At 41.1% G+C, this 27,651-nt stretch overlaps 1 protein-coding gene across 1 annotated transcript; it reads left to right on the top strand.

Annotated features, from left to right (window-relative positions):
- Positions 1-63: 63 nt before the first annotated feature.
- Positions 64-26,893, top strand: pla2g4ab (phospholipase A2, group IVAb (cytosolic, calcium-dependent)). The gene is made up of 20 exons (XM_085138563.1): positions 64-190; positions 257-410; positions 5,333-5,446; positions 6,587-6,668; positions 6,844-6,992; positions 7,530-7,643; positions 8,518-8,555; positions 9,051-9,183; positions 15,033-15,169; positions 15,523-15,745; positions 16,022-16,136; positions 18,024-18,161; positions 18,397-18,486; positions 20,336-20,398; positions 21,527-21,657; positions 21,783-21,891; positions 22,224-22,408; positions 22,481-22,670; positions 23,209-23,366; positions 24,743-26,893. Exons 3-20 carry the CDS (start codon positions 5,423-5,425, stop codon positions 24,899-24,901), a joined length of 2,238 nt encoding a protein of 745 aa, XP_084994689.1. The 5' UTR covers positions 64-190; positions 257-410; positions 5,333-5,422; the 3' UTR covers positions 24,902-26,893.
- Positions 26,894-27,651: the final 758 nt, after the last annotated feature.

Genomic DNA, 27,651 nt, shown 5'->3' with positions numbered 1-27,651 from the left:
CAGAAACTTTCTTGAGCTTCAACCACAGATGCCACCTTGCGGTTGCTCATCGTGCACACTTGGAGAGCTCTAGATCAAGTCTCAAAATCTGAGTCACAGTCTGACTGCTGCTCGGAAATTTCCTATTAAAAGAATCCTGACCATCACTCTTTAAAACCAGCGGTCATTTGAACCCCGCAGTATTTTTATTGTCTTCAATTCAATTCAATTCAATTTTATTTATATAGCGCCAAATCACAACAAATGTCGCCTCAAGGTCTTCCGGTAGTTTTTTCTCTCTCTCGATCCGAACGTAATAAGCTACGACAGCGCTCACTGCCGGGTACCGTAGCACCTCCTCTCCACCTCCTGAGCTTTTGGCGTTACAGTATGAGACATTTACTGTGAGCTGATAGCATGCGCCTGCTAAGGTACGTGGATATTTCCTTTCCTTTTTAGACACATTGTTGTGTTTTAACAAACGGGTTTGAGCGCAGTTTAAAGGAGGAGGTCTGAGCCTTTGCTCCGAATGGGTTAAACAGCAAAAGCTTACATTTTACGCAACGCCGAAGACGAGGAAACTCACAGGCCAGTTTAAATAGGACCGATCACTGCAGGGATACACAAGTAAAACTGAATAAAACTGAACTTAATTATTATGAACTACCTTCATAGATATTTTATATCATGTGTCATGTTTATATAAGTGCTAATTCATAGTATCCACCACATCTTAGTAGGACTAACATTACTCAGCATCGCATGAAGCGCACTCATAACATCATCAATCCTTGTTTGATCTGCCCTTAATCTGCCGGGCTAATAAGAATAATGTAAAGCCTCTTAGCAGTGCCTAATGATAAGTTTTGCGTGAAGCCTCTAAGCCGTATAAGAATTCAATTGCAGTGACTCCTCGACGTAATCTTTCTCTGGAGACACGCACAGTGATTCACAGAAGTGAGTCTTCCGACCTGCTCCTTGTGTGGCTCAGGTGGGAGCACACTCCCTCAGGAGGATCCTGACTGTGCTCCGCTGAAAGCCACAGTTGCGGCAGCTGCTTTGCATTATAGTCCGTTGCTGCAAGTCTCTCTTACGTTCTGCATCCTCATATGAAAATTTGCAGCCACGCGGCGCTTTGCTGAAGCTGGCACACTTGCAGGGCTCAGTATGTAGCCTGCATGCGCCTATTGTATGCAGCAGCGGAACAAGGGCAGAGTGAACTGGCACCGTCAGAAGTTGGACCACTGATGCAAAGTACGTGACCGCTTCTGTGAACACACAGACGCTCTACGTGCTCTCAGTCCTCTCAGTAATTACACACTTTGGTGAGCAGCAGAGAAAAGACTGGTGACCTTCATATGCTATCACTCGCACTCACACACATAGACATGCGCATATCTATGCAAATTTCTTATCAAGATATGGTTTTCAGACATCACAAAGAGAAAGCGTTCGGGTTGCTAAAAATAGACACCTATTCTGCAAATGCGCACTAAGTTACATTTTGTCCTCCAGCATGTTGAACGAACCGCATTTATTCAGGGAAGACCCTCCTCCCTTTACCGTCATATTTTCTCGCACTCTTAACATACACTTGTGGTGAACACACACACACACACACACACACACACACACACACACACACACACACACCATTTCTATTGGCCCAGTCAGTCCTCTTATCGGGGTTTTGTGGCTCAGCACACTTCCCTTTACCCCTGCCAAGATGTAAAAGACTTCACTGGTATTTGCGAAGCTACTTGTTTTTAAAAATTCCAGTGCACTATAAAAAAAAGTGTTTTGTTTAGGAAAGGCACCCTTTTAAGAGATACTGTAATATTATGGCGTTATTTTGTGCCACTATTCTGAGCGAACATAAAAAACATTTGCAGGTGCAAGTGTTGCATTTTGAGGAGAAATTTATTTTGAGCGAAGAAAAGCTGAATTTGAGTGAACAAAATTCATTGCTGCATGCAAAAAATGTATTTCAGTGTTTGCTATCATACACACACACTAGCAGCCCCTCTCGCTCAGTTTTTGCATTTGCGCTCGCTCGCAATGTGTTGCTCGCGCTCTCAACATTCCTGCCCGTGCACGCTCAACTCTTTCTCTACACCGTCATATTTGTGCCACAAAACCAGCCAATCACAGACTTGGGTGCAAAAAAATCTGATTGGCTGTTTTGGTCTCCAATCAGCTCGAAATGACGAAATGCAATATCCTAGAATCTAGCGATGTGCGATACCACTGCTTTTCTTTCCGAACCGATACCAAGTAATATTCAGGGTGGTATCGATGATACTGATCCGATACCGATACTTTGTACAAAAACTTATTTTATTTATTGTATCTCAAATTATAGTGTTATAATGATTACAGGACATCAGATTACTTGTTCTTATCACTTAATAATGCAGAGTTCATCATATAGAAATAAAAAAATTTCCCGGAGCCAACTTTCTCCCGAATTTTTCCCGCTTTTCCACCCGGACAACAAAATTGAATAACCATATCGCAGAATTCATAGGGCAGCCAATTCCAGTTTTCAACAATGGCGGCAGCTGCTTAGTTTTAATATTACTCTTATTTCTCTTTCTGGGTCGCAAAAAATTTTTTAACATATTTTCAGGTGAGAATGTAGCTGTGTAAACTTCAAATATCTGAGCCGATCCAAACATAGTCTTCAAACCCCCGCGGTCCCTCACTACTGGGGTTTAACATGATATATAAGTGACTTTGATAACTTAAAAATGTTATTGTTGGGCTTTTTCAGAGTTTTATTTGTTCGTGACTAAATCGGTTTGGCTGAGATTAAAGTTATTAGATTAGATCTAATTAAATTTAACTTTATTAAATTTGAATTTAATAAAGTTGAATAAACGTCAAACAGAAAATAATTAAACAGAAGAGTTTATGTCAGGCCCGGTTATATATTAGATAGCGAGGAGCAGACGGCAGTTTCACTCCACCGAGGGGGCTCGTGACGTACTACCCGGCTTTCTTTAGACCGGGTCCTCAGGTGGAAGCAGCCTCTGAATTTGGACACTGTTGTAAAGACTCACCTTTCAGCACATTCACGATGCACCTTGTTTCTTGTCCTCACCTTTGATTTGGGGGTGGTGCTTGGCCTTATTTGCGCTCACCTGACACTCGTTATATAAGGACTGCACTCACCTACCCCTCACTCTTTCTTCACTCCCACTCGGGCGGCAGCCGAGGTGAGTTTCTCTTTGAGGCTCCTGAGTTCATGTATCATTTTGAGCTACTTAAATCATACTTTGTCCTTTTTAGAGATAGCAGTCCATGTGTGTCTTTCCTTTACCCGTTATCCAATAAAAAGGCAAAACCTGCAAATGATTGATGACTGCTTATTCTCATTCTAATCGGATGAGCCCATGATGATGACTACTTAAACCCTGAAACTTCCTTCCTCCAAAACAGACACCCCCGCTGTTTCCGGGCCGGCCAATAAGAACGGTGACATTTAACGTATTTTATCCGATAAATAAACCCTGTAAAATGTATTTATCCCCCCAGCAGTCCTTTGAATGTCTCCCTAGTATGGCCACAACACCTCACTCTTCGAGCACTTTTTTTGCCACATGTATCGCAAACCACGTCTCAGCTGTTTGTGGAGGTAAAATACGTCCGCACAATTATGCTCAGCCATTGTTGTGAGTGCGCGCCAAGGCGCTGCGAGACATTTATACAGCCGTATTTCGCACATGACTATGAAAGGCGGAAGAGGAAGTAGATCCTCTGAATGTAGACAATCCGAATGTTATAGTTTCTTTCCACTGTGTTCCTGTTAATGTTAAACTACAAATTTACTCTAAATTACTAAAATATTGATATTTTAATGTGAGAATCGATTCTAGAGCATAAATGATTGGTATCGGAGGAATTGATATTTCAGGATGATCTGCACACCACTATTGGCGGTCACTCGGGTTAAACATAATATATAAAGCTGAACTGACAAAAATCACGACTGCACCACCAGGTATTACAGGAAAAACCATAAAGCCTTTGAACTAAAACAAACACGGTTGTGACAGTGATTTGTATCGCCTTCATGTTTCCAAACCGATATCATGAGCAGCAGCTTTTACAGCTGTGGCTCCAGCAAACATCAGCTGATACTAGAAATTAATTTTAAATAAATTCTAACAACAGCTGATCAAGCTTAAACGTGCTGCTGTTGTTTAGCGCAGCATCTGCTGGTTTCCTGTTTCTGGCGCAAAATGGGAGATAAACAAACCAGAGAGATGATCAGCTGATCATTGATCAGTTTCATGATTGAAGTAGCAACAGGAGAGGGAGGGGGAGAGAATGAGGGGAGAAGAGGCAGCTGTGCAGCAAAGACAGAATAACTCCAGCTTTGTGGGGGGGGGTTTTTTTCATTCTAGCTGAAGTCCGGGACTAATCGTGTTCCTTTTCCTCTCAATACGGATGTGTTGTAATTGGTCCAGCCCAGAGTTGATCATGACCAATTGGCTAATCCACCACCTTTCATTGTTTATACGTTACAAAAACAAACAAACATAAAAATGAGAAATCATCATTGGCCCACCGGGCAAATGTCCGGTATGCCCAATGGCCAGTCCAGCTATGCGGTCAGCTGGTGGGTAACAGGCATCTCCGAAAACGTTAGAGCACTTATACAAATATGTGATGTCTTGATAAATCGAGCAGATATTTGAAGTTTACACAGCACCATTCTTGCATGAAAATATCTTAAAAGTTTATTTTGTGACCCAGAAAGAGTAATATTTCAAACTCCGCCACTCTGTGTTCCTCCGCCACTGCCTCGTTTGAGTTTTTGGACATATTGCATTTCCTCATTTCCAGCTGATTGGAGACCAAAACAGCCAATCAGATATTTTTGCATCCAAGTCTGTGATTGGCTGGTTTTGTGGCACAAATATAATGGTGTACAGAAAGAGTTGAGCGCGCACGGGCAGAAATGTTGAGAGCACGAGCAACACATGCAAAAACTGAGTGAGAGGGGCTGCTGTTTGTGTGTGTGTGTGTGTGTGTGTATAATAGCAAACAGGGAAATACATTTTTTGCACGCAGCAATGAATTTTGTTCACTCAAATTCAGCTTTTCTTCGCTCAAAATAAATTTCTCCTCAAAATGCAACTCTTACACCTGCAAATGTTTTTTACGTGCGCTCAGTATAGTGGCACAAAAATAACGCCATATAATATGTCCATTTGCTGCATCTCTGGCTAAAAGTAAAGCTGTAATTATGCCAGTATTTTGTTGTTTGCATCACAGTTTAAATATGTTTTTTTTTCAGCCTGTTCATGCTCTAACCCTGTTTGCACTTCTTTGTTTCATATTTCAGGCTCTCTGTGCTGCAGTTTGTGACAGATATGTTCTCTTGACCTAAAGTTCACATCTTGACGAAGGCTTTCCTGCAAGTTGCTCATCTCACATGACAATGGCTTCCAATATAATTGTGAGTGTCGACACAGTGCGTGTTTACATAACTGTAAATAAGAGTGAGGCCAAAACAAAAGTGAACAGATTCCTTTGGCATCAACTGACACAAATAATTCTGTGGAAGTTCTTAGTTCACTGGTATTAAAAAAATCCCCTCTTATCGCAAACCACAGCCTTCGGTGTAAGTATAACAATGAGCGTGTCAGCGTCAAGGCCATTTCCATTTTGGTGGAAGACAAGTTTGAACGGGTTGGTTTAAAGGAAAATATGCATAATATTTGATCAGTGTGACGTCTGAGTTTTTATCACGTAATTCCAGTTAAATTTCATAGCACCATAATCATAAAATAATAAAGCTCACAGTGTCGTAGAGGAAAAACTGAACAAGCAGCCCTTTTAACAAGAAGGGGTGAGAGGGGAGCTATTTTAAAAGCGCAAAAAAGTCTCACAGCACTTCCTGTTTTAGAGATTTGCAAATGTCGTTGAAAACGATTCGTCTTTTGGGTTTTTAAAAATAATTTTAAAGTGTGTAAAAGGCTGCCAGAAACAGGAAATCTTAAATAGTCACAATATCAAACTGCACTGCAACACACAGAAATTCAAACAAAATCTATTCTGTGAGATTGGAGATATCTGATATCTAGAAGTGACAAAGGGAACACTGTCGGGACCTTCAAGTAGTCGTATTGAACAGAATCCAATACTTTAACTTTCTTTAACAGTGTGCGACCAAACTTTCAGGGATACGACAATGTTGCAAAAGGGGAACTGAGGTGAAAGGGTTGCTGTAAAATAAAGGGTTTACAGTGCGGTCCCATTAAATGCTCATCAGTATTTATTAGAGTCGCAGTATTTGGGAAAGGGCTACAAATTTAGCAGTACTGTCAAAATATAAGGAGAAAGCTGCCGTAGCACAGTGTGAACACAGCTGGGAAGTGCATCCTTAACTGGAGAGTTCCAAAAAATCCAGATGTTCTCAATGATGCTCTCACTTGGGGCACGCCAGACTTACTGAACCAGTGCACGTCATGCTGCAATCATTGGCTGTGTCATCTGGATGTGTTCATGTTTCATTCTCAGCATGGCTGATGTGATTATTATTTTTTTTCTCATGAAGCAATGAAGTGAGACTGAACTCTCAATGTCCAAATTGCAGGTGGAGCAGCAGTTTTCTCACAAATTCACAGTGACTGTAGTTCGAGCTCAGAACGTCACCAAGGGAGCGCTGGGCGACCTGCGTAAGTGCTAAAATAATTTTTGCCTTCCAGTAACATATTACCATGCTTTCCTTCATATTGTTGGGATCTAATCCATGGACATTTACAGCAAAAGAAATACAAAAGCACTTGATGATGGTTATTTTGAGGTTTTTCGGCTGTGTAGTAACCCTGTTGAACTTGTTTGTGCGCCCAGTGGACACTCCAGACCCGTATGTGGAGATTTTCATCCCGACGGCTCCTGAAAGCAGAAGGAGGACCAAGCACATAGACAACGACATCAATCCAAAATGGAACGAGACCTTTCATTTCATATTAGACCCCAACCAGCACAACGTCCTGGAGGTTAGACCTGCATTTACTGTAACAGAGCGCAGCACAGGATGACAAGAAGCGATGTCATGGAGCGCAATCCCACATAAACACAGCCTAACACTTGTAGCTCGCCATGAGGTGATATGTTAATGTTAGTCAAAGGCTAGATTTTAGGATGACTCAAGTGTTAGTTTGGGGTTGGCTACTCAAGCTGCCTACATATTTACATCCATGACTAATGGAAAATCATGTCATGAGGTGACTTTTAAAGTCGACTGCTAAGGTCGGTGACTTTATGCGGTCTGCCACATCAAGGCTGAGTTTCCATGGTTTCTAAATGTTTCTGCTTTCTAATAACACCGTTTAAAGTTGACACAATTTGGTCCGACGCTGTTACAGCGCTACGCTCGAATTCGGTGAGGTCCTTCCATGTTTGTGAAGGCAATCGGCTTATAACGTCTAAGTCATAATCAGTTTAACTAATCGACAAAACTAGCCAGTCGGAAGACGTGAACACCAGCTACAACTTCTATTTGAGTATAAGCTGCTGTTGTTTATGCCCAACAGTTAACATTAATGGATGCCAACTACGTGATGGATGAGACGCTTGGGACAGCATCCTTTGAAATCTCCAAACTCAACGTGGGCCAGACAAAGATGGAGGCGTTCCTCATTGGCAAAGTAAGAAAGTTAATTTGTCCGACTTTCATTATTTTTCGTCATTATGTTATAAGCAATCATGGAAGAGGTTCGTCTAAAAATAAAAAATAAAAAACCCAATCTGAATTAGGGGCATCTTCTTGTGCACCTCTAGATCTTCTTCAGCACGGCTGCTATGTCTAGATTACTTTATGGAAGTCTTGTTCTGACCACATGGAAGTGGATGAAGTGGAAAGTAGAGCAAAAAACATAGTTCGGCTCAATTTTCTCCTCATGCCTCAGAAGTTTGCACTAAAAGCTTTCATTGTTACACAAATCTAATTTAATTGTGCGCACAGCTAAAGACAAGTGTCTTCTGTGCACCTCGAAAAAGTTGGATTCTTTGAGCTTAAACTGCTTGAAAACAAAGTTTGATGCACTTCACGTTCGCTTACTGGCCAACTTTGAACTCTATGCTGGATTTGCAGTTCTTCACATGAATATAGACATAGCTAAATTTCCATAGAGTAATTTAAAAGCAGCGTGAGTGCTGGAAGTGGTCCAGAGATCCACAGAAAGACTGCCTTGAAGAGCATATCAGCCCTTTAACTGAAAAAAGCTGCTGAAAGAACATAAGGACCTAATATTTTAATTTGATATTTTGTTGATGTCCTAAAAGAAGTGTCAGTGTATGGCCACAGAGGCAGATTTCGCATTAAATGAGTATGGAGGCTACAAAGTATCAGCAAAGTAACCTTGTAAGGTTTTTTGTTACAAATCACATATTGTATCACAATAGATACAATATGTATTTCCAAGAGACTTTAAAGGGATCAGTTGTGTTTCTGTGTTTATTTCTTGCCCTCAACCACAATTAAATAATGTATAATAACCACATATTTAATTATTTTGACAGGCAACCAAAGTGCACTTAGAGATGTCACTGGAGATCTGGTATGTAACACCTTCAAAATCAAATGATTTTATTTTGTTTCACAGCAACATTTACTGTTTAACCTAAAATCAAACTAAGCTCTTCAGAATTATTGCAGGTTTGAAACTGCAGAAACTCCCCTGAAGCCTACCATAGCTTAAAACTAGAAAGTAGGTGCAGCACGATTCAGCAAATGTGAGATGAGTCATTCTAACAATAAGATTAATGAGAATTTTGATCGCACAATTGTGGGAGGATTTCAAAAAAAATGAATGAGAGGTAATTAGTGAAAAAAGGGTGTGTAATGAATTCCTTGAGGCCGTGACTATTTGCGGTTGTTCTCCATCAGATATCCCCCAAATCACATCACCATCAGTTTCAGCATTATCAGTAGTGTTAAGAGATCACAGCCTATATCAGCCTCTAAATACAAACTGAAACACGTGTTTCCGGTGCTGCTTCCCTGGGACTGGTACTGCTTTGGTAATCTTCCCTCTTGTTGCTTTTATCTGCAGTACAAACCTGGACCTGCGGTTCAGCCACACCCTTTGTGACAAGGAGAAGCAATTTAGAGAAGCCCGTCGAGAAAAGGTGATGCTCGGCATCAAGAAGCTGCTACGCACTGAGGATCCTTGTCACCCAGAAGAGGTGTGGATCAAAGTCCTTTTAACACACATTTTACATCCAAACTTTTGCTGAAAGTAAAACCGTGTCGGTGCTGAACTGTGGAATAACCTGATGTTTAGTCTTGATCATTTGTGTGCAAAAAAGCCTTTTGGAAGGAAGTGAAGCTGTTATATAGTTAGTTTGATCATATTTTTCATTATGGCAGCGAATTGTTTGGAGCTTAATGATGCTTCAAAATCTGCACCCACCACAGTCAGTGTCAGTCTGAATGCTCTGGTTTACTTTCAGCACTGTGTAAATGCTATACTGAGTCCCAAAAGGTGATTCTGTTCATCTGGACGTTTTCAGTGGGAGAAATGTTTCGTCACTCATCCAAGTGACCAGAGATGGGCAGTAACGCGTTACTGTAATCAGATTACTTTTTCAAGTAACGAGTAAAGTAAGGGATTACTATCGCAAAAACAGTAGATTACCTTTACTTTCCCATAGGAACACTGCGTTACTGCGTTACTAAAACGGTGATTTTTTTTTATTTTTTTATTTTTTTATTTTTTTTATTTTTTGCGAGAATGTCTCATGACAGTGACGTAAGCGAGTGCGACGTTCGTGACAACAGCTGTGTGCAGATCAACAATGGATCATATGTCGAGTGCAGAGAGAGTATGAGCGTGCAGCGTTTAAAGCGTGGAAGTACTGACCTTACTTTGAGTTTGATTCCATAAAAAGTGACAAAAACATTAGTGTCCGTTGTGCGTGGGAAGAAAACTTCTTTTTACAGCGCAAAAAAAAAACCCTAAACAAGCACCGAGTAGCTACGACGTAATGGGAAACTCAAAGAAACTCGCGGATTCTTCCACTGACCGCTGCGGCACACCTGCACCAGGGTAAACCTCCGCCTACCCCACTCCTGCTTTACAGGTGAAAATAGAGCAACAGGACCGCTAGTCTTTGACTTTATTTATTTTCTGCTGTGTTTTACTTGCATCTATTTGAAAGACTGAGTGTAAACACAAAAAATATTTTATTTTATGTGCTGGAATGTGCAGAAAAGAGGTTTAAATGTTAAACTAATTTCTTCCAGTCAGAGAATGTTGCATATAATTAAATTTTTTGCTTGATGCATAAAGTTAAAAGATTAAAACTAATAAAACAAGTTTTAAAAAGAGACTTTTCCATTTGATTACATTTTGTATGATGATTATGTAGAAAAAGTAGAATTGGGCTGAAAGATCTATCACTTTATCACCTATTCAGGTTGTAAAGTGTTTTTAAAAAGTAACTAGGTAATTAATTACTTTTGAAAATAAGTAATAAGTAAAGTAACGGGATTACTTTTTTGGGGAAGTAATTAGTTACTGATTACTTCAAGTAACTTGACCAACACTGCAAGTGACTTCTTCAGTTTCCTCAATCTTATAAACAGTACATTTGCATAATGACTGAAACCACCCACTGAATGGGCTGGGAGGTCAATTTCTTGATCATTAATATGCAAATTGTCATCACCATTGATCAACAACCACTGATCAATGGCCTTGAGTACCATTCACAGAGAGTTGAGAAATGGCTGCAATCACAGCACTGTACAATGGTGAAATGTACCCTTAGGCCCCCTCCTCGATTCAGAGATGGTCTTTCCCTTTTCCTCAAATGGCCTCCTTGGTTTCCTCGACGTATAAATCATGCCTGGTACTTAACAGCGTACACTGCATTACTGTTTGTGTCAGGGAAACCAATGCTTGGGGTGGACCAATTTTTGGTGCAGTGTTTTGTGGTTTAAAAGCCACAGAGACAGTGTTTAGAAATGTGTCTCAACTGTTTCGATACTCCTGTCACATACAGGATCACAAGCGTTTTCGCTTCTGAGACACTTGGATGACAAAACGTTTCTCCCATTGAAAATGCTACGTCCAGATGAACAGAATTAACCTTTTGGGATTTACTCACCTGGATGATCGAGCTGCGTAAAGACATTGCTATACTGAGTGTCTTATGGGGAGGGGCAAGCTCAAAACATAAATGGAAATTATTAACATTATACTCTGGGTTCGACACCCGTTTGCTCTCAGAGGTTCAACAACGTGCTGGAAACATAATTTAGTGATTTTGGTCCATATGGACATGACAGAGTAACACAGTTGCTGCTGTTGGCTGCGCGTCTTCCACACCACCAGCATCAAACATGCTCTATTGGATTGACACCTGTTGACTGTGGAAGCTATTTGGGTGTAGTGAACACCCCTTTGCTGCACTGTGCTAATAAAGGGGGGACATGGTTGGTTACAATGCTCAGACTGTGGCATTTAAATGATGCCCTCTTGGTGTTAAGGGGCCAAAGTGTGTCATGAAAATTCTACCCACATCATACCACCACCACCACCAGCAACCTGAACTGGTTGGTGATCTACTGGACTGACATCTGGTGACTTTGGAGGCCATTGGGTGCAGTGAACTTCCTGTTATGTTCAAGAAACCAGTTTCAAATGTGGGAGTGTTATCTTGCTAGAAGCAGCCATCCGAAGATGGATACAATGTAGTCATAAAGGGGCGGATGTGGTCAGAGTCAATACTGTGGTACGCTCTGGTGTGCCAAGAAAATAGCCCCCACATCCTGACACCACCAAATCCAAATCTAATTATTTTATATAGCACATTTAAAAACACAAGGTTTTGTTTAATTGAAAATGCTCGTTCTCCTCTACATTTGAGCCTTGATTTTGGGACAACCAACAGCAGCTGGTCAGCTGATCTGAGGGTCCGTGAAGGAATAGAAGGCTGAAGTAACTCAGAAAGATATGGGGGAGCAAGACCATTAAGGCATTTATAAACCAGTGTTAGGACTTTGTGATTCTGTCATGAACAGGAAGCCAATAAAGAGAAAACATCATAGGTGTTACATGTTCATGCCTGTGGGTACCAGTTAAGAGGCGGGCAGCAGCATTTTGAACGAGCTGAAGGCGAGCAAGAGACCTTTGGCTGACTCCAACATAAAGTGCATCACAGTAGTCAAGCCAAGTTGAAATACAGGCATGATTACCTTCTCCATGTCACGTCTTGACAAAACTGGCTTCAGCTTTGCTATTTGCCTCAGCTGGAAAAAGCTTTTTTGCAACACCGAACTGATGTTTGTTCAATTTAAAATCCATAATGACTCCCAAGTTTGTCACATGCTGCTTGATATAAGACCCTAGCCAACCACAATTTACGAGCGGGTTGCATGAAATATTATTAGGTCTAAATACAATCACCTTCGTTTTACACTCATCGAAACTCAAAAAGTTCGGAGCCATCCAAGCTTTGACATCTTCAAGGCAGTTCAAAAGGATTTGGATGGAGCCTGGGCCATTTGGTGCTAAAGGCAAATAAATTTGGCAGTCGTCTGCGTAGCAGTGAAAGGATATTTTGTTTTCTAAAAATAGACCCCAAAGGGAGCAGGTATAACGGAGAAAGAAGAGGACCAAGGATTGAGCCCTGTGGCACCCCACAAAGGGAAGGGGGGCTGAGGTGGACTCAAAATTTTCAACTTTAACACTAAATGTTCTGCCACTCAAATATGAGCGAAGCCAATCCAGTGCTGCGCCTTTGATGCCAACCAGGTGTTGGCATCAAAGGTGCAGGTCATTCCAACCTGAATCACTGATACATGGCAGGATGGATCAGTTTTTCATTTTGTTTATGTCAAATTAAAACCCTACCATCCAACTAACAGAGTAGAAATCTGGACTCATCAGACCAGACAACATTTTTCCATCTGCTATTGGCCAATTGTGATAACCCCATTTGAATTGTAGCTTCAGTTTTCGGTTCTTATCTGACAGAAGTGGCACTCAGTGTGGTCTTCTGCTGTTGTACCCCATCTGCTTCAAGATTTCACGTGTTGTCTATACGCAGATGCTCTTCTGCACATACTGGTTGTAACGACTGGTTATTGAGTTACTGTTGGCTTCCCATCAACTCAAAGCAATCCGACCAGTCATTTTGGCTCAGAACTGCCGTTCAAGGGATCTCTACAGTAGGGCTGTTCGATATAACGTATATATCGGATGACGATATAAAAACATCTATAGTTTCATTTTACGCTATCGTTTGTTTCGTGGTGTCGCAAAATAAACTGTTTATGGCAATATTTTTTCATCGTTTTGATGGTCACTGTAGTGGCTATATTCATTTCTTAAAGTTCTCTCTTTCTCATATTTAATATAAACACACTACAGACGAACAAGCGCCTGTTTTTATGCGTTTTGGTTAGCAACAACGACGGTAACAGCATCTCGTGTCCGCTTATGTTCCACATAAACCTTTCACAATAAAGCTCAAGATCCTGTTGAGACTTTTCAAAATAAACTGAATCACGTGAAAGAGCAGATTATTTACGGATGAGAAGTAAAAAAGAGCCGCCAGCTGCTAAAAAATAAACCTTAGACTCAAACGTTAGAACAGGCTTTTCCCCGCAGCACACCGTGTAAATACTCACAAAGAAAACGGCGGCTGTTACAACTCATGTCTAAAAATGTATCGTTTCATACATCGGTTAAAACGCTCGACTCCAGCTACATGACGCCCAGCTGGAAACACTTCATGCAAGTCGAGCTGCCCGAGATTCACAGACTTTACAGAAAATGTTACATTTTTGTGATTTATATCGTTATCGGACGATAGAATTCTTATATCGGGATATGAGATTTTGGTCATATCGCACAGCCCTACTCTACAGTGTTCTGCTGTAAGATGACATTTCCTCCCTGCAGCCGTCAGACTGTACAATCAAAACTGCTCCCAACAAACATAGATGTTTACATCAGTGCTGTAACAAGTTCTACTGTCATGACTTGCACATTACTTTTCTCAGTTCATATATACACTAACTTATTGGAAGTTACATGTCTACTTTAATGCACAGGTACAATACACAATCTGCACATTTCCAATTATTCTAAATATTCTTAACTATTTAAACATCTTAGTATCCTGCTCTGTTTGCACACTACAACCTGGGTTTGCCACTTATCTGTACTCTGCTTTGGTAACTATTGTCCATTATGTAAATATGTAAAAAATATGTTTCTGTTTATGTGTGTTTTTGCTGCTGGCACAACCAAATTTCCCCTTGTGGGACAGTTAAAGAATTATTCTATTCTATTTCCAATTGTATATTTTTGGCTGATGGGAATGATGGATGTGAAATCTGGACTCATTGTGCAATTGTTACCTCCCTTATGGTCGGTTTCATTAGTCCCACGTAGCACAAAGCGTGGTGAGTGTGCTGACTTTAGGGAGGGTATTCGTGCTTGGTGCTGACTTTCAGAGCTGCTGACTTTCTAAATTCATGATCGTGGTGCAGCTTTTGACACGCTGCATTCTCAGATTTAAAATAACACCTCAACAATTCTCACACCAGGAAGTAAAAGACAAGCCTCACACAGCTCCAGTATTCTGAGCTGCACTAGCTTTCCCAGTGGTGTGGTTTTGGCTCGATGCCTTAGGGCCATGTCCGTTCATGTTTCTAACATGTGACGGAAGCTCCACAGGAATGAGATATCCAGTTCCATGCCTTCCACCGTGCCACAACAATTCCTCCACAGTGACTTTGTAATTCAGAAATGACCATGCAGACTGCAAAAAGAAGCAATGTTGCACACTTGCAGTTTTGAAAAAGCTGAAAATCTACCAGTCAGAAAACGCTGCAAAGCCATGATGCAATTAGCAAGCTGCTGCCCATAGAGACGGCAAAGGGAAATTACTCAAGATGAAAGAATGAAGTTGAGACTCGTAGCCGCTGTCATTCTGTAACAAAGATGTGAGTAAGCATGGCCCTGTCTTCTTCCTTTTATGACTGTTACTGTGTGTGTGTGTGTGTGTGTATTTTACAGGTGCCAGTGATAGCCATAGCCGGGTCAGGAGGCGGTTTCCGCGCCATGGTGGGGTTTTCGGGCGTTATGAAGGCCCTGTTTGAGTCCGGGGTCCTCGACTGTACCACATATATTGCTGGCCTCTCTGGGTCCACATGGTCTGTTTTTATTTCACCTCCTCTTTGTTTCCTTTGCACCCTGCCTCTGTCTGACCTATTTCTAAAGACACCTTTTCATTTTTACATTTTTTGCCACTGCTACGTTTCTCTCGTTTTATTTCCTAATTCTTCCTCGGTGTTGCTCCTCCCTGCTCTGGCAAACTTTCCACCCTTCCCCTGCTGGTATGAAGTCTTCAAGCAGGCACCTCTGGCTTATTTCTGTCTCCACGACTTAGTGGATTTAACTTCCTTACAAGTAAAGTACCTGCATAAACCTCATAAAGGGGTATATTGTTAAAACATGTATTAACTGACATGGCATCTGTTAACTTCCTCCCTCTTTACTCCTGCAGGTACATGTCAACTCTCTACTCCAACCCTGACTTTCCAAATAAGGGCCCGAAGGACATCAACAGTGAGTTGATGAAGAGAGTTAGCAGTAACCCACTTAGGCTGTTGATGCCCCAGCACATCACCCACTATATCCAGGCCCTGTGGACCAAAAAGGCCTCCGGACAGCCGGTTACTTTTGCAGATATCTTTGGTATGCTCATAGGAGAGACACTTATACCCTCGGTAAGAACCTCGTACGTGCTCTTTGTTTTAATGTTGACAACACTCCATATTCCCGTCTGATTTATTTATTTTTTTAACCAGTAAGTTAGTCAGTTCCTTCCCTTTAAATCCATCTGCCACTTCTTCTCGTTTCTTCGAACTGACGTGCCATCCGAGTTCATCGTTCTTTACTGTCACATAACTGTGCAGTCATATTGAGATAGAAATCTGAATCTTATGACTGACGTGTAAAACGTGGTGTTCAGATGATTAACACTGAGTGTTCTCTCCTACAAGAGAATGGGCATCAAGCTAAGCGACATCCAGGAGAAAATAAACCAAGCCCAGTGTCCGCTTCCTCTTTTCACATGTCTGCATGTCAAACCGGATGTTTCTGAGCTCATGTTTGCAGGTAAATATGTCTCTTGTGTTTTTTAAGAGCACCTGCTGGTGTCACATGTTACATTTTGTGTCGTATGTGTCCTAAATCCTTCAAAACAATATTTTGCATATCATGATACGATGACTGAAGCCACATGCAAAATAAGTGAGCGGTACATTTCCATATAATCCCTATCTGCTACCATAAAGAACATGTGGCAAGATGTGGTTGGCTGTCATGCTGTAATGAAAGCCCTGTGGTCAGTGACGTGGGAGTTTTAGTTAGTCCTAAGTTGTACAGTACTTCCTAAATTCTAATATAGCTCCCACGCAATCTTAGACTCATACACTCTCCACTAGTATTACAGAAAAACTTCCTGAAACACTGAAATTCTTCTGAATCTGTGAAAATAAATATTCTGATCATGTTTCGCTTTCAAGTTTAGACTTTTCTGATGCTTATCAAGAACAAACTCTTCCTATCCGCGTTCACCGAATTCCATCACGCCGCCAAACTGTTTATCGAGGAAATGTTTGTGCTTCTGTTCACGAATCTAAATTGTCGTGGGCAGTTGAGTTTTGGATTACAAACTGCCTTTCAGCTATTTTAACAATAAATACATTCAGCGGTCCAGACAGTCGTTTGTTACAGCAGGTTTATAAAAAATGAATATATTGTTCAGTGGCACTTTGATACGCATAAGGACAAGGCCAAACCTGCTGCCAGTCTAGATTTACGTGTTTTCCATCATCAGTTGTTTATCAGATCTTTGAAAGTAAGATAAAACTTGTTTTTTCTCTTTTATCCGCTTGTCTAAAATCTCCAATGACAATTTCAGTAGAAAATTCCTGAAGCGAGATGTGAAATAAGCTGCGATTGTTGAGGTTTCCGAGGTCTGAGTAGTGTCACTGTGAGAGTATGCGTCCATTTGTATGTCTGTGTTCCCTTCAGCGGCTATTTATGGGCAAATACGTGTCTGTAAAAGCAGTTACCAATATTTCATAACGACATGTTACATCAGGTTGGTGTATAAACACGCCACGAAGAGTCTCTCCTCTCCCGAGTCTGTTTCAAAGTGGGGTTTGTGGGCCCCGGGGCACAAAATTAGTTTTCGTTTTGGCTCCAAAAAGCAATAGGAAAACAACACCCATCCAGTAAATGCAGATAGAAGGATCCTGTTGATGAGCAAGTTCAGAGCAGAATGCCCAGACAGGTTGCTCAGAAAGATTATTGTAATACGGAGAATCACTCTTGGAGTATTCATCCAGACCGTGCACATCGCTTTACGGCCAGAACGTCCCCATGTTCAGGCATCTTTGAGTAGAAAAGGAGAACGGTGGCATCATTTCTGTAAAACCTTGGAAATCATCTCTTGCAGTCTCACCAACATGGACCAGATTCTGACAGGAATGTTCCAATTTAATGTGAAGTCAGCGATATAATAAACTGAGAGTGTTTTGACAGGAAAGGGAAGTTGTGCCTACTGTTGATGACCAGTAGCTCAAAATGAGAACTGTGTGTTAATCTTTGACGACGTCTTTTTGTGAGAGAGATGGTGTGTGGGCGAGCGTGCAACATTGACATGTACAGACATGCGAAGTACTGTTTATTGTCAAACATGTTTTTTTTTTCCTGTTGACGTTGGGAAGTGTTATCTCTGAGCGGTGACTCAAAGGTGGCCATCTCTTAAAGGCCAGCAAATTGTGTAAACTGTCAAATTCCCATCGGGTGTGTTGGCAGTGTGACACCGGGACAGTATTAATTGTTTGCCATTGTCAAGTATATGTAAGATTTCTTTCCATGCATGATATTTTTATCCAACAATGTAGCCTGTGTCAGAGTGCACAATGTAATTATGCAATGCAGTATTACTATTGTTCCTTTTTGTGACCATAACACTGGGATTTCAACCTGCAGACTGGGTGGAGTTTAGCCCGTATGAAATTGGGATGGCAAAGTATGGCACCTTCATGACCCCTGACCTATTTGGAAGCAAGTTCTTCATGGGAACTGTTGTGAAGAAGTACGAGGAAAACCCTCTTCATTTTCTGATGGGTGAGAAACATGTTTTCATCTGCAGTCATACAAAAAAGGTTTTCCACAGGACTTACAAGCTTCCCTTATTGCTTCCCGAGGAAATAAAAGGGTCAACGAATGTGAGCACATCTATAAAAGCAGACATTTCAAGTTTTCTGATCTGAAGCGTCCAGGAGCAACAGATACAAGTAGATAGAATATATACAAGATTCAAACCTGACATGTTTTTTTTTGTTTTTTTTGTTTTGTTTAGGTGTGTGGGGAAGTGCCTTCTCAATTCTGTTCAACAGAGTGCTAGGGGTCAAGGACACAGCTGGTGGCAGCACCATGGAGGAGGAGTTAGGTAATATTTTTCATTTTGTTTGTTTGGACTGAACAATACAAGTGCTAAATAACCCAGAAAGTGACGCGATAATTTTGCCGCAAGGCAAATTCAGCTGCCGATCAGAGGGCGTCAAATAAATGGTTTTAGTCAGCAGACAGAATTTTAATTGTAGATGTGCGCATTCCAAGCACTTTTTTTCAGTTAAATGCACATTTAATTATTTTAAATCAAGTATTATAAAAGAAGTAAAAATTGGAGTACTCGAGAAACGATAAGAATCTAAATGTTATTTTAAAAGCATACGCTTCCATGTAGAAATGAAACACAGATCGTCCACACAGTATATGTGACAGTACCGTATTTTTCGGACCAGAAGGTGCATTAATCAAAACAAAACAGTCAGATAAGTCAAACTTTACTCAACTCATTCTTCTTGCTTCCTCCACTTCTGTACAATTGATTCATTAATGTTGAATTCTCTCACAGCTGCTCTGTTCCCATGTTGTTGCAGTATATTAATGACTAACCTCGTATTGTGGATGGATTATCTCAGTTGTTCTCCTGACTGAAGTTTGGTCCGTTTACAGCATCCTGCCATGTGATTGCATTTGTCTCTAACCATCAGGAACCTTCACGTTAACGTTCATCGAGTGGAAAAAAGTTGGCGTTCATCCTCCAGCTTCACTGTGCTAATGCTATGCTAACATAGCTGTGTCGCTAGCGATCCCATAGCACATCATTATATAACAGCTAGCCCAACTTCAGTAACCCTACAAACATCACTGCTGTTTAGTTTTCTGTCTTCGTTTATGTTGGAAGTGATAGCAGAGCTGTACGTTTGAATTTTTTCAGAAATCTCTCAGTCAGAACATGCTATATCATGTTTAGGTGGAAGCTAGCGAGCTAACTTCCTGCTAACTTCTAACTCTGTTAAATGTAATAAATTCTGTTTTCATGGATGCCTGGATGTTAAACTTAATTGTTACACCTGGTAAAGCAGCAACGCTGATCGTTTTATTAAAGATGAAACAATTTAGACAGTTTTTAACTCTCAGTGATGCCGCAATGTTCATTTGACTTTGGGACCTGACGAAGATGGAGTTTAGGACCCAGATTACACCTTGAGGCTCCTGACTACGGCAGCCGTGATGCTCCGACAATCTGTCAAGTGGTGCGGCTTCGTAGCGGATTATAAGCACTGTCGATTTTTGAGAAAATTAAAGGATTTTAAGTGAGCCTAAAAGTGTGGAAAACACGCGACTTATTTTATACAGATTTACTGAACGTAATCTGAATTTGGTGCTTTTAGCCATGGTTAGCTGGCTACTTTGCATTAGTTTATGTTTTCATTTTTTAGATAATCTTTGTTTTGGTATGAGCATCTGCTGCTGAAATAACTTCCACAGCGCAGTCTCCCACTGACACAGGCGTTCAGTCATGTCTGAGAGCCTATTGTCACAGTCATGTGTCACACTTGAATTAGTTTTGTTTAGAATTATTTTCTCACACCTGGCAAGTATTCCCAACCTCATTTTTTTTCTCACTATTTATCGTGGGACTCTTTGAGTGTTTATGTTAACGCAACAGCAGAAAGGCATCAGGTTCTTTTGCCTGGTGAGATGACTCGGTTTGCTTGAATGCGCATGTTAGGGTGACCTTTTACATTGAGACGCACTCTCACAATGTGTTAGTTGTGCAAAAGCGTCCCCACCTTACTAAAGAATGCATTAGTAACAGGTGCTCGCTTGTGTCAGGTCGTTCTTTGTTTGACTTAAGTTCTGTAAAGTTGCATAATTAAACAAAAGTTTAGATGCAGTTTTGCCGTGTATGTGACTCAAATTAACAAATGTTGCCTCGTGTCCTACAGAGCAGATCAAACCACAGCACATCGTTGGAGAAGACGCCCTGGATGACGATGAGCCACGCAAAGGTGAACTCGGCGTTCCTTTTGATGGAGTAAAAATTAGGTTCAGCACACTGGTTGACACATTGAAATGTTTGAGCAAAAGTTGAACCCCTTGAGACGTTGTGAAAGTTTGTGGTAATGGTGCAAATTTCGTCTGTTTCGCAGCTGCCGAGGTCAGATTGCGATAAAGTGCTGATCGGCGTGCTTTCACTTCTGCCGCTATCCAACTGCCAGAGTTTGCATTGTTTTTATTTATTTTGTTTTTATTCAGGGTCTGACTTTGATGATTGAAGCCAAACGTTTATGTAAATATTCACGTAGATGCCTTTTCTTCCTTCTTGAAGTGTTTGCACTACACCCTGAGTGAATTTTTAGAAACGGCTATATATAGACAAAGGAAGAGACGGAGAGAGTGGGTGGGTGGATTATAAGGGTACAAACAAAACCAACAACAGTGTTTGTTTCAAGTGACACTGAAGATGAAATAAAACTAGATAAGAAAGATGTTGTAATATGTTTTTTTTTTTTTTAATTGCCTACAAGCATCTTAAGTGTCCATATTCCTTTACATATTTCAGCTTATTGAATATTTGCATTTCACCGCTCTGACACATTAATGACGTATCTTTCTACTGGGTTTCCTTTTCTTTTGAATGGTGGAAAGAATGCTTGTCATGCTGTCAGTCTTGGGTTTAACAATACAAAAGAAAAACAGGTCTGAAATCTTTCCCGCTCACACAAACGGCTGCCCCTCTCTGAGCACGTCAGAACCAAGCTCAGGGAGGAGCTTCTGTAAAATGGAGTTCTTCCTTCCCACTGTCGCCAAGCGGACAGTGCTGATTGTTGGTGTTCTCTCTAAAATTGTAGGGTCTTTACGTTACAGTGAAAAGCACCTTGATTGGCACTGCATCAATAAATTGATGTCGTGCGTACAAGAACATTTAAAACTATTCCAGATTTGGAATGAATCAATACCCATAAAAAGTTTTTGTACTTTTTGTGCAACATGCTAACATAATTTTAGCACATTTATGCAACAATGCAAAATCATATATTTTGTTGAAATGTATCTGTTTTTAATTACTTTTGTGTACATTATGCATTAGATTAACCACCTTTGCGTATTCCACCTGGGGTTACTTTGGTTTTTAGGTGGGACAGAAAACCAGGAGGCGGAGGAGGAGTTTCATCGCACCGCTCAGGCCAGCTGGGTTCAGCGTATGTTCACGTCAGTCTTGGGCGACTCTGCTTTGTTCAACACAAGGGAGGGCCGTGCTGGAAAGGTACACGAATATATTCAATGCATTATGCATACACGTATGCGTGAGTCGAGTCTTCCTGCGTTAGTATTTACAACAGGCTTGCATCGCGCGCTGTCCTAATCCCCCCCCTTGTCATCATTTTCCAGGTGCATAACTTCATGTTGGGCCTGAACCTGAACACCAACATGCCATTCTCTCCGTTACTTGAGAAAACACACGCTATGACACCTGAAGAGGAGGTGGATGCTGTCACAGGCAAGAATAATACATTAATCAGTTTAATAAATGTGTATGTTAATGCAGTGAGGGCTGTAATCAAACATAACCTTGGTATACTTTCTCTGCTGACTCAATCGGACCAACGTCACCCAATCTCCATCACGACTTTTGGAAAACTATTTTGGAAAACTGCACAAATATTTTTGGTTGCTGAAAATATCACATCTCTGTCTATAGAAATAAATTTAATGAAATGTATTTGTAAATGTATGAAAACAAATATGCGGTCCTACTGCCAGTAAAGGACAAATACCAAACTAAACAATTTGCTCGGTGAGTCAGGAAGAATAAAATTTATCATTGCTCAGATCCTGATGAGTTTGACCGAATCTACGAGCCTCTGGATGTGAAGAGCAAGAAGATCCACGTAGTGGACAGCGGCCTGACCTACAACCTTCCCTACCCCCTTATCCTGCGCTCGCAGCGCGGCGTCGACCTCATCATCTCCTTTGACTTTTCAGCTCGACCGAGTGACTCGAGCCCTCCGTTCAAGGTAAAACGGGACTTTTTGTGGTCATAAATGATTCATATAAACAGCAAGTCTAACAGGATTTGCATCTCACAGGAGCTTCTCCTCGCTGAGAAATGGGCTAGAATGAACAAGCTGCCATTCCCCAAGATTGACCCCAAAGTCTTTGACCGTGAAGGTCTGAAGGAATGCTACGTCTTCAAACCAAAGAGCGGTGAAAAGAACTGCCCGACGGTCATCCACTTCGTCCTCGTCAACATCAACTTCAGGAAATTCAAAGCGCCTGGTAAGTATGACTGTATGTGGGGGTAAAATGTCACTGTTGTGGCACTTGAGGCATCTCTTCGTCAAAGCTGGACCGGGGGAAATTGACCATATTCAGTCAGCAGCCAGATGTTAGGCACCTCCTCTGAGTGACCCCAATAGAAACCATCTTCCCATCCTCCCTTTGAGTATGTGTGTGCTTACAGTAAACTACAAATTCCGTGTTTTTTATGACCCAAGTGAAATGTGGTTCCTGGGGGAGTCGGGTACTAGAAGGAAATCTCTCGCCTCAGTAGGCGGACCATGTGTATAAACAGGTCATATATCAGAAGCCATGCAAACAAACACTATCACCACATCTCCACTGCACGCCCTTTACATTAAATAGGTCATCCATTCAGATAAACAGTCTGTTTATGGTTTTGCACTCAAACGGAGAAGAATCGCAGTATACCATAACTATTACATCCGGTATCAGTTCAGCAATGAACAGCATTACATACATGGTTGAACTGAAAAGTGCCCCAACTCTTGTTGTTGTTTTTGTTGTTAAATATCAGGCGTTCCCAGGGAGACTGAGAAGGAGAAGGAGCTGGCCGATTTGAACATTTTTGACGACACTGAGACACCGTACTCCACCTTCAACTTCCAATACTCCAACGAAGCTTTTATCCAGCTTCATGACCTGATGGAGTTCAACACTCTCAACAACCTGGAGGTCAGTTTAGCGCTGCTGCAAAACTGGTGTAGCAGTGTTACCTGTTGAGCCTATCACTGTGGATGTTTTCAGAAGGCTTACAGGCATTGGTAGATTAAGTGATTCATGAACAGGTTTGTTATTGGCCAACTGCTGTTCCTTCATTTCCTCAGCTTTTCATTCTTAGTGTTGTCAGAGGGGAAATTTTGGCTTGCGTCTACTCATATTTTGATTGTGCAACATTAAAAATTTCATCGTAGTCAAAACCGGATGGTACAGGCCTAAACGAATTCTCTAAAGGTGTGTCATTTATGTGAGGTCAGGCTGACTTTCACTTGCCAACTTCTGAGTAACTATGTTGAGCAAGGGTTCAGCCTCTTTGATTTCACTGGGTGTTCAGGTGATGCAGACAGACTTATGCTGCCACTCAAGATATTTTCCAATGCTTGGCTCCAGCATTTTGAGCCCAGTCAGTCAGCAGTGCTAATATTTGGAAACATACTGATAAAACATCTGTCATTCATGGTTAATATAAAACAAATCTGCCCACCGACACTGATTCATATGAAAGTGCAAGACAGAAATTTCCTGGACTTGTTTTTACATCATTAAAGTGTCACCAGCTGAGCTCTGGGGATGTGTAGTGAGAACCTCATACAGGTTTACACAGTTGGGGGGGGGATGAAATGATTAGTGAACATAAATCGGTAATAAACCTAAGCCTATGTAATCCACTAACTTTGGATAATTTATTATTGACAAATATTAATTAATTACTAAATGATGTTTCCTAAATAATTGGGTTAAATACTAACTATACACTTGTCAGGGGCGTATCCAGAAGGTGGGCATGGGGTGGCACCAGCCCCAAAATATGATTCCCCCCCACCGCTATTGAACTTTGCTGAATTTTAATGTACTTTTACATCTTTCAAGTATTTCCGTGTCATGCTGTTTTTACTCTACTATATTTTGTACTCCTTACTGGCTCATCAGACATTACTCCCTCAGCTATTTGGGTTTTATTCTTTTTATGTGGCTCACATATCTTCATGTTGTACCTTCCACGTCACTTGGTTGCAGTGTGGAGCTGAGGTTAAATGTTTTACGAGATCTTACTCGACCATTTAAATAATGACCCTTTAATTCAAAGTGCTGCTGTGTTGAAGAGCAGCTTTTTTTTTTCTGAATGACTCAACGTGTATTAGATTTCAGGACAGTACGGTAGCCATACAAATATATGGAAATCTACCTTCCAGCATGATGTTATTCAAAACTCATCCAACATTATATTTATCTGAACTTTTTAACCTTTTTTTAAATATCGCTCTTAATTTAATGTAGCAGCATTTGTTCCATATGAGATTACAATATGGACTTTGTCCCCCTCCCTGCAGGTTATTAAAGAAGCCATCAAGGACTGCATCACGTCTCGTAAGGACAGTCCCTCGAGCGCCTCTCGTCCTTTCGCCCTCAGTGAGATCCCAAAAAAGAAGATTCTCAAACGAGATCATCAAGGAAAGCCTGTGAATCACCTTGGGAATACTAGCCAGTAGCTTCGGTCTAAGACTTCAGGGCTTTTGGGGGATTATGTTTTTACCTTAGAACGAAGCATTTTCTTTTTGGAAAATGTTCTCATGCTGATCTTTTCTTTGTGTAATTGAGATGGTTTTGTTTTGCTCTGGGTTTGATATGGTTTCTGATAAAGGGCTACTGCAAAGAAGCTGGATGTTACATGATATTTCGTTCATATACAGCCAAGCTTTCACCTGGGCTTACGTGCACTATAGTGACTGCTGACCACAAACAGCTGATAGGTGCTTTCCCTGCAGGCTGTGAGAGAAAGTGAACCAAACAGTGCAATGTGGGTGAATTGGTTCCATATCCACTGAGCAACCCAAACTACAATTTTGTTTATTGTGTCTGTTTTAAACTCACATGCTCATTCACTTCACTTACATTTTCTTGCAACATTCCCAAATGTCGGTGAGGAGACTGCATCTCAGAGCCATGTGTGGACGCACTGCTGTGCGGTTTCTAAATACTGAGCCGTTCCTGCACTGCGTCTTTTTGCGAGCTGAGCTCTTTCCACACTGAACGTGTGACAACAGAGCATGCAAATCACCTCTTCTCTTTATTATTGGATGGCTTGTCTAAACATGCAAGCTTGTTTGAAAACACGGATGGGGATATTATTGGTAACCATTGGTTTTGTTTGATGGCAACTTCTAAACACTCCAAGTGCACCCCCCTCTGGATACCTCAAACATCCCAGTGATGTTTACCCACCTACAGCGTAGGAGCACTCCCTGCTCCCCTCTAGGGAGTGTCTCGTATTAAAGCCTCCATTTTGGAAAACAAAACTGGATGCCATGGAAACGGCCCTGCTCCTTCTCTCATCCGGTTCTGTGTCCTGACTTCATGGTTTCAGGGTGCGTTTTCTTTTTAAACACAGTGTTTGTCCCCCCGCCTCCCAACAAACCCAGCTTGCTGCCGGATCCTTTCAACAGTGAGCTGCAGCTCAGGTCAAAGTGAAGGCGCGATCATGAGACCTGCCCACAGCTGAAAGGTGTTCCCTAGTGGCAGCACACAGTGGAATTTTACACACTACACCTACACCTGCAGCAGTGGAGGCCTGAAATCAGACACACTACACCTACACCTGCAGGGGCCCAGAGGCTGCACGCGGAGCAGGGGAATTTTACACCCAACACTTCCGGCCCTCACGCTCTTACGTTTCAGCCGAGGTTGTTGGAAAGAAACCGAGAAAACAAAACAGTCGTTTGCAGTTTTGCTGCATGATGAAACCTTTGCAACTTTTTTATTTTTAGCTGATTTCTATCAGGTGTTTTTTTTTTTTCTTTTTTTCCTGTTTGTCTGTATTTGTTTTTTTTAAATAGCTGTAAGCATTTCTGTTTTTCTTTTAGAAAAAATGGTTTTGGATAGCAGCAGTTTTTTACTTGTTGAATCAGACGAGAATGACAGAATTATATTTATGTACTGTAATGGCTTATAAGTGAATAATTAGCAGTCAGGTACGACACAGTACAAAGACAGAAAATAGGCTAAAAAGTTACTTAACTGTTGAGCTTTTAGTAATTGCTGGATGGCTTTTCTTGCTCAGCACAGAGTCCATTGACACGGCAGTGCGTCACATCAAGGCTAAATCTGGTTCTGGTGGTCCCTACTGTAGAAGAAACTATTGCAAAGTGTGTCTGTCTGTGGACACTTTGTTATTGTGTTACCTTCACAGCTGTGATTTAGTCCCAACACTTGATTGAAAATGAAGGCCAACTTCTAAAAGTGGGTTTGGTCTAACTCGTTTAACTCATTTCAGTTATTCAGTAGTCCAGCAATAACACCTGAACTGCTGAGCCAGGGTACTGTGGATTCAACCTTCATCATTGTTGTGTCTCTACCAACTCCTGAGAGAAATTTCCGGCTGCTAAATGTTCTCTGCGTGTGTTAAAAAGCCTGTTCCTCTTGTCGCTTATCACTCGGCTGTTCCTGTTTTTAATGGGTGCTTATCTCTTGTTGTTGTTGCTCAAGAGCTACTTGGTAAGAGCAGAGATGACTGCAAGTGAGCTGTGAGAGTGAGCCACAAGATAAGAGTTGTTTGTTCGAAAGCCTTGCATAAAACTTGTTTAGTGGTTTGGGGTTTTTTTTTTGTTTTTTTTTTTGTTTGTTTGCAGATTTGTAATAATGTCAAATTTAAGCAAAGCTAACCTGCTGCTGGCTATAACCATAGGGTGGATGCGGTGTCATTGTATCAGGGCTACTTTTAAGAAAGTGAGTGATTGTGTTTCCCCATAAATGTTCAAATAGCATTGACTATCTTATGAAGACATCCTGTCGAGTTCTGCCATTAATCATATTTTATATATTGTTCTAGTTTAACTTTGATTATTTCTTCCCCCCCCCTCTCATATTTTACTATATATATTCGGCCACCTATGACCATGTTTACATGTTACAAGATCCTAAATGGTCAGCTGTAGGGACTTGAGAAGTGTATAAAACATTTCTGTGATTAATAACTGTATTATGACTGGCATAACATACATAATGTTTATGTGCATTGTTAAATGAGATTAATAAAGGAGAATTTATCTCATGTGTAATCTGTTCTGTTTAAATAGTTGAGACTCTTTCCTCATCCGTGAGCCCCCTCCTGAAAAAACACAGCAGCTGAGGTCAAAGTTCAAGGTTCAGGTTCAACCATGAGCTGCTTTAGTTTGGCTTGTATTCAAAAAGAACTGCGTCAGAGTATTGTGTGTGTGGATGTTGGAGTGTGTCATTTCTTTTT

The sequence above is a fragment of the Neolamprologus multifasciatus genome, chromosome 17, assembly GCF_963576455.1.
Source record: "Neolamprologus multifasciatus chromosome 17, fNeoMul1.2, whole genome shotgun sequence".
NCBI lineage: Eukaryota > Metazoa > Chordata > Actinopteri > Cichliformes > Cichlidae > Neolamprologus > Neolamprologus multifasciatus.
The sequence above is the reverse complement of the archived record's forward strand: the minus strand, read 5'-3'. Positions and strand labels throughout refer to the sequence as shown.

What these genes read in the sequence shown, in the direction of transcription:
- pla2g4ab (XM_085138563.1), top strand. Translation starts at nt 5,423, where the DNA reads ATGACAATGGCTTCCAATATAATT. An exon ending in GGGAGCGCTGGGCGACCTGC is followed by an intron (nt 6,669 to 6,843) that starts GTAAGTGCTAAA and finishes TTGTGCGCCCAG; the next exon opens with TGGACACTCCAGACCCGTAT. An exon ending in ACCAGCACAACGTCCTGGAG is followed by an intron (nt 6,993 to 7,529) that starts GTTAGACCTGCA and finishes TATGCCCAACAG; the next exon opens with TTAACATTAATGGATGCCAA.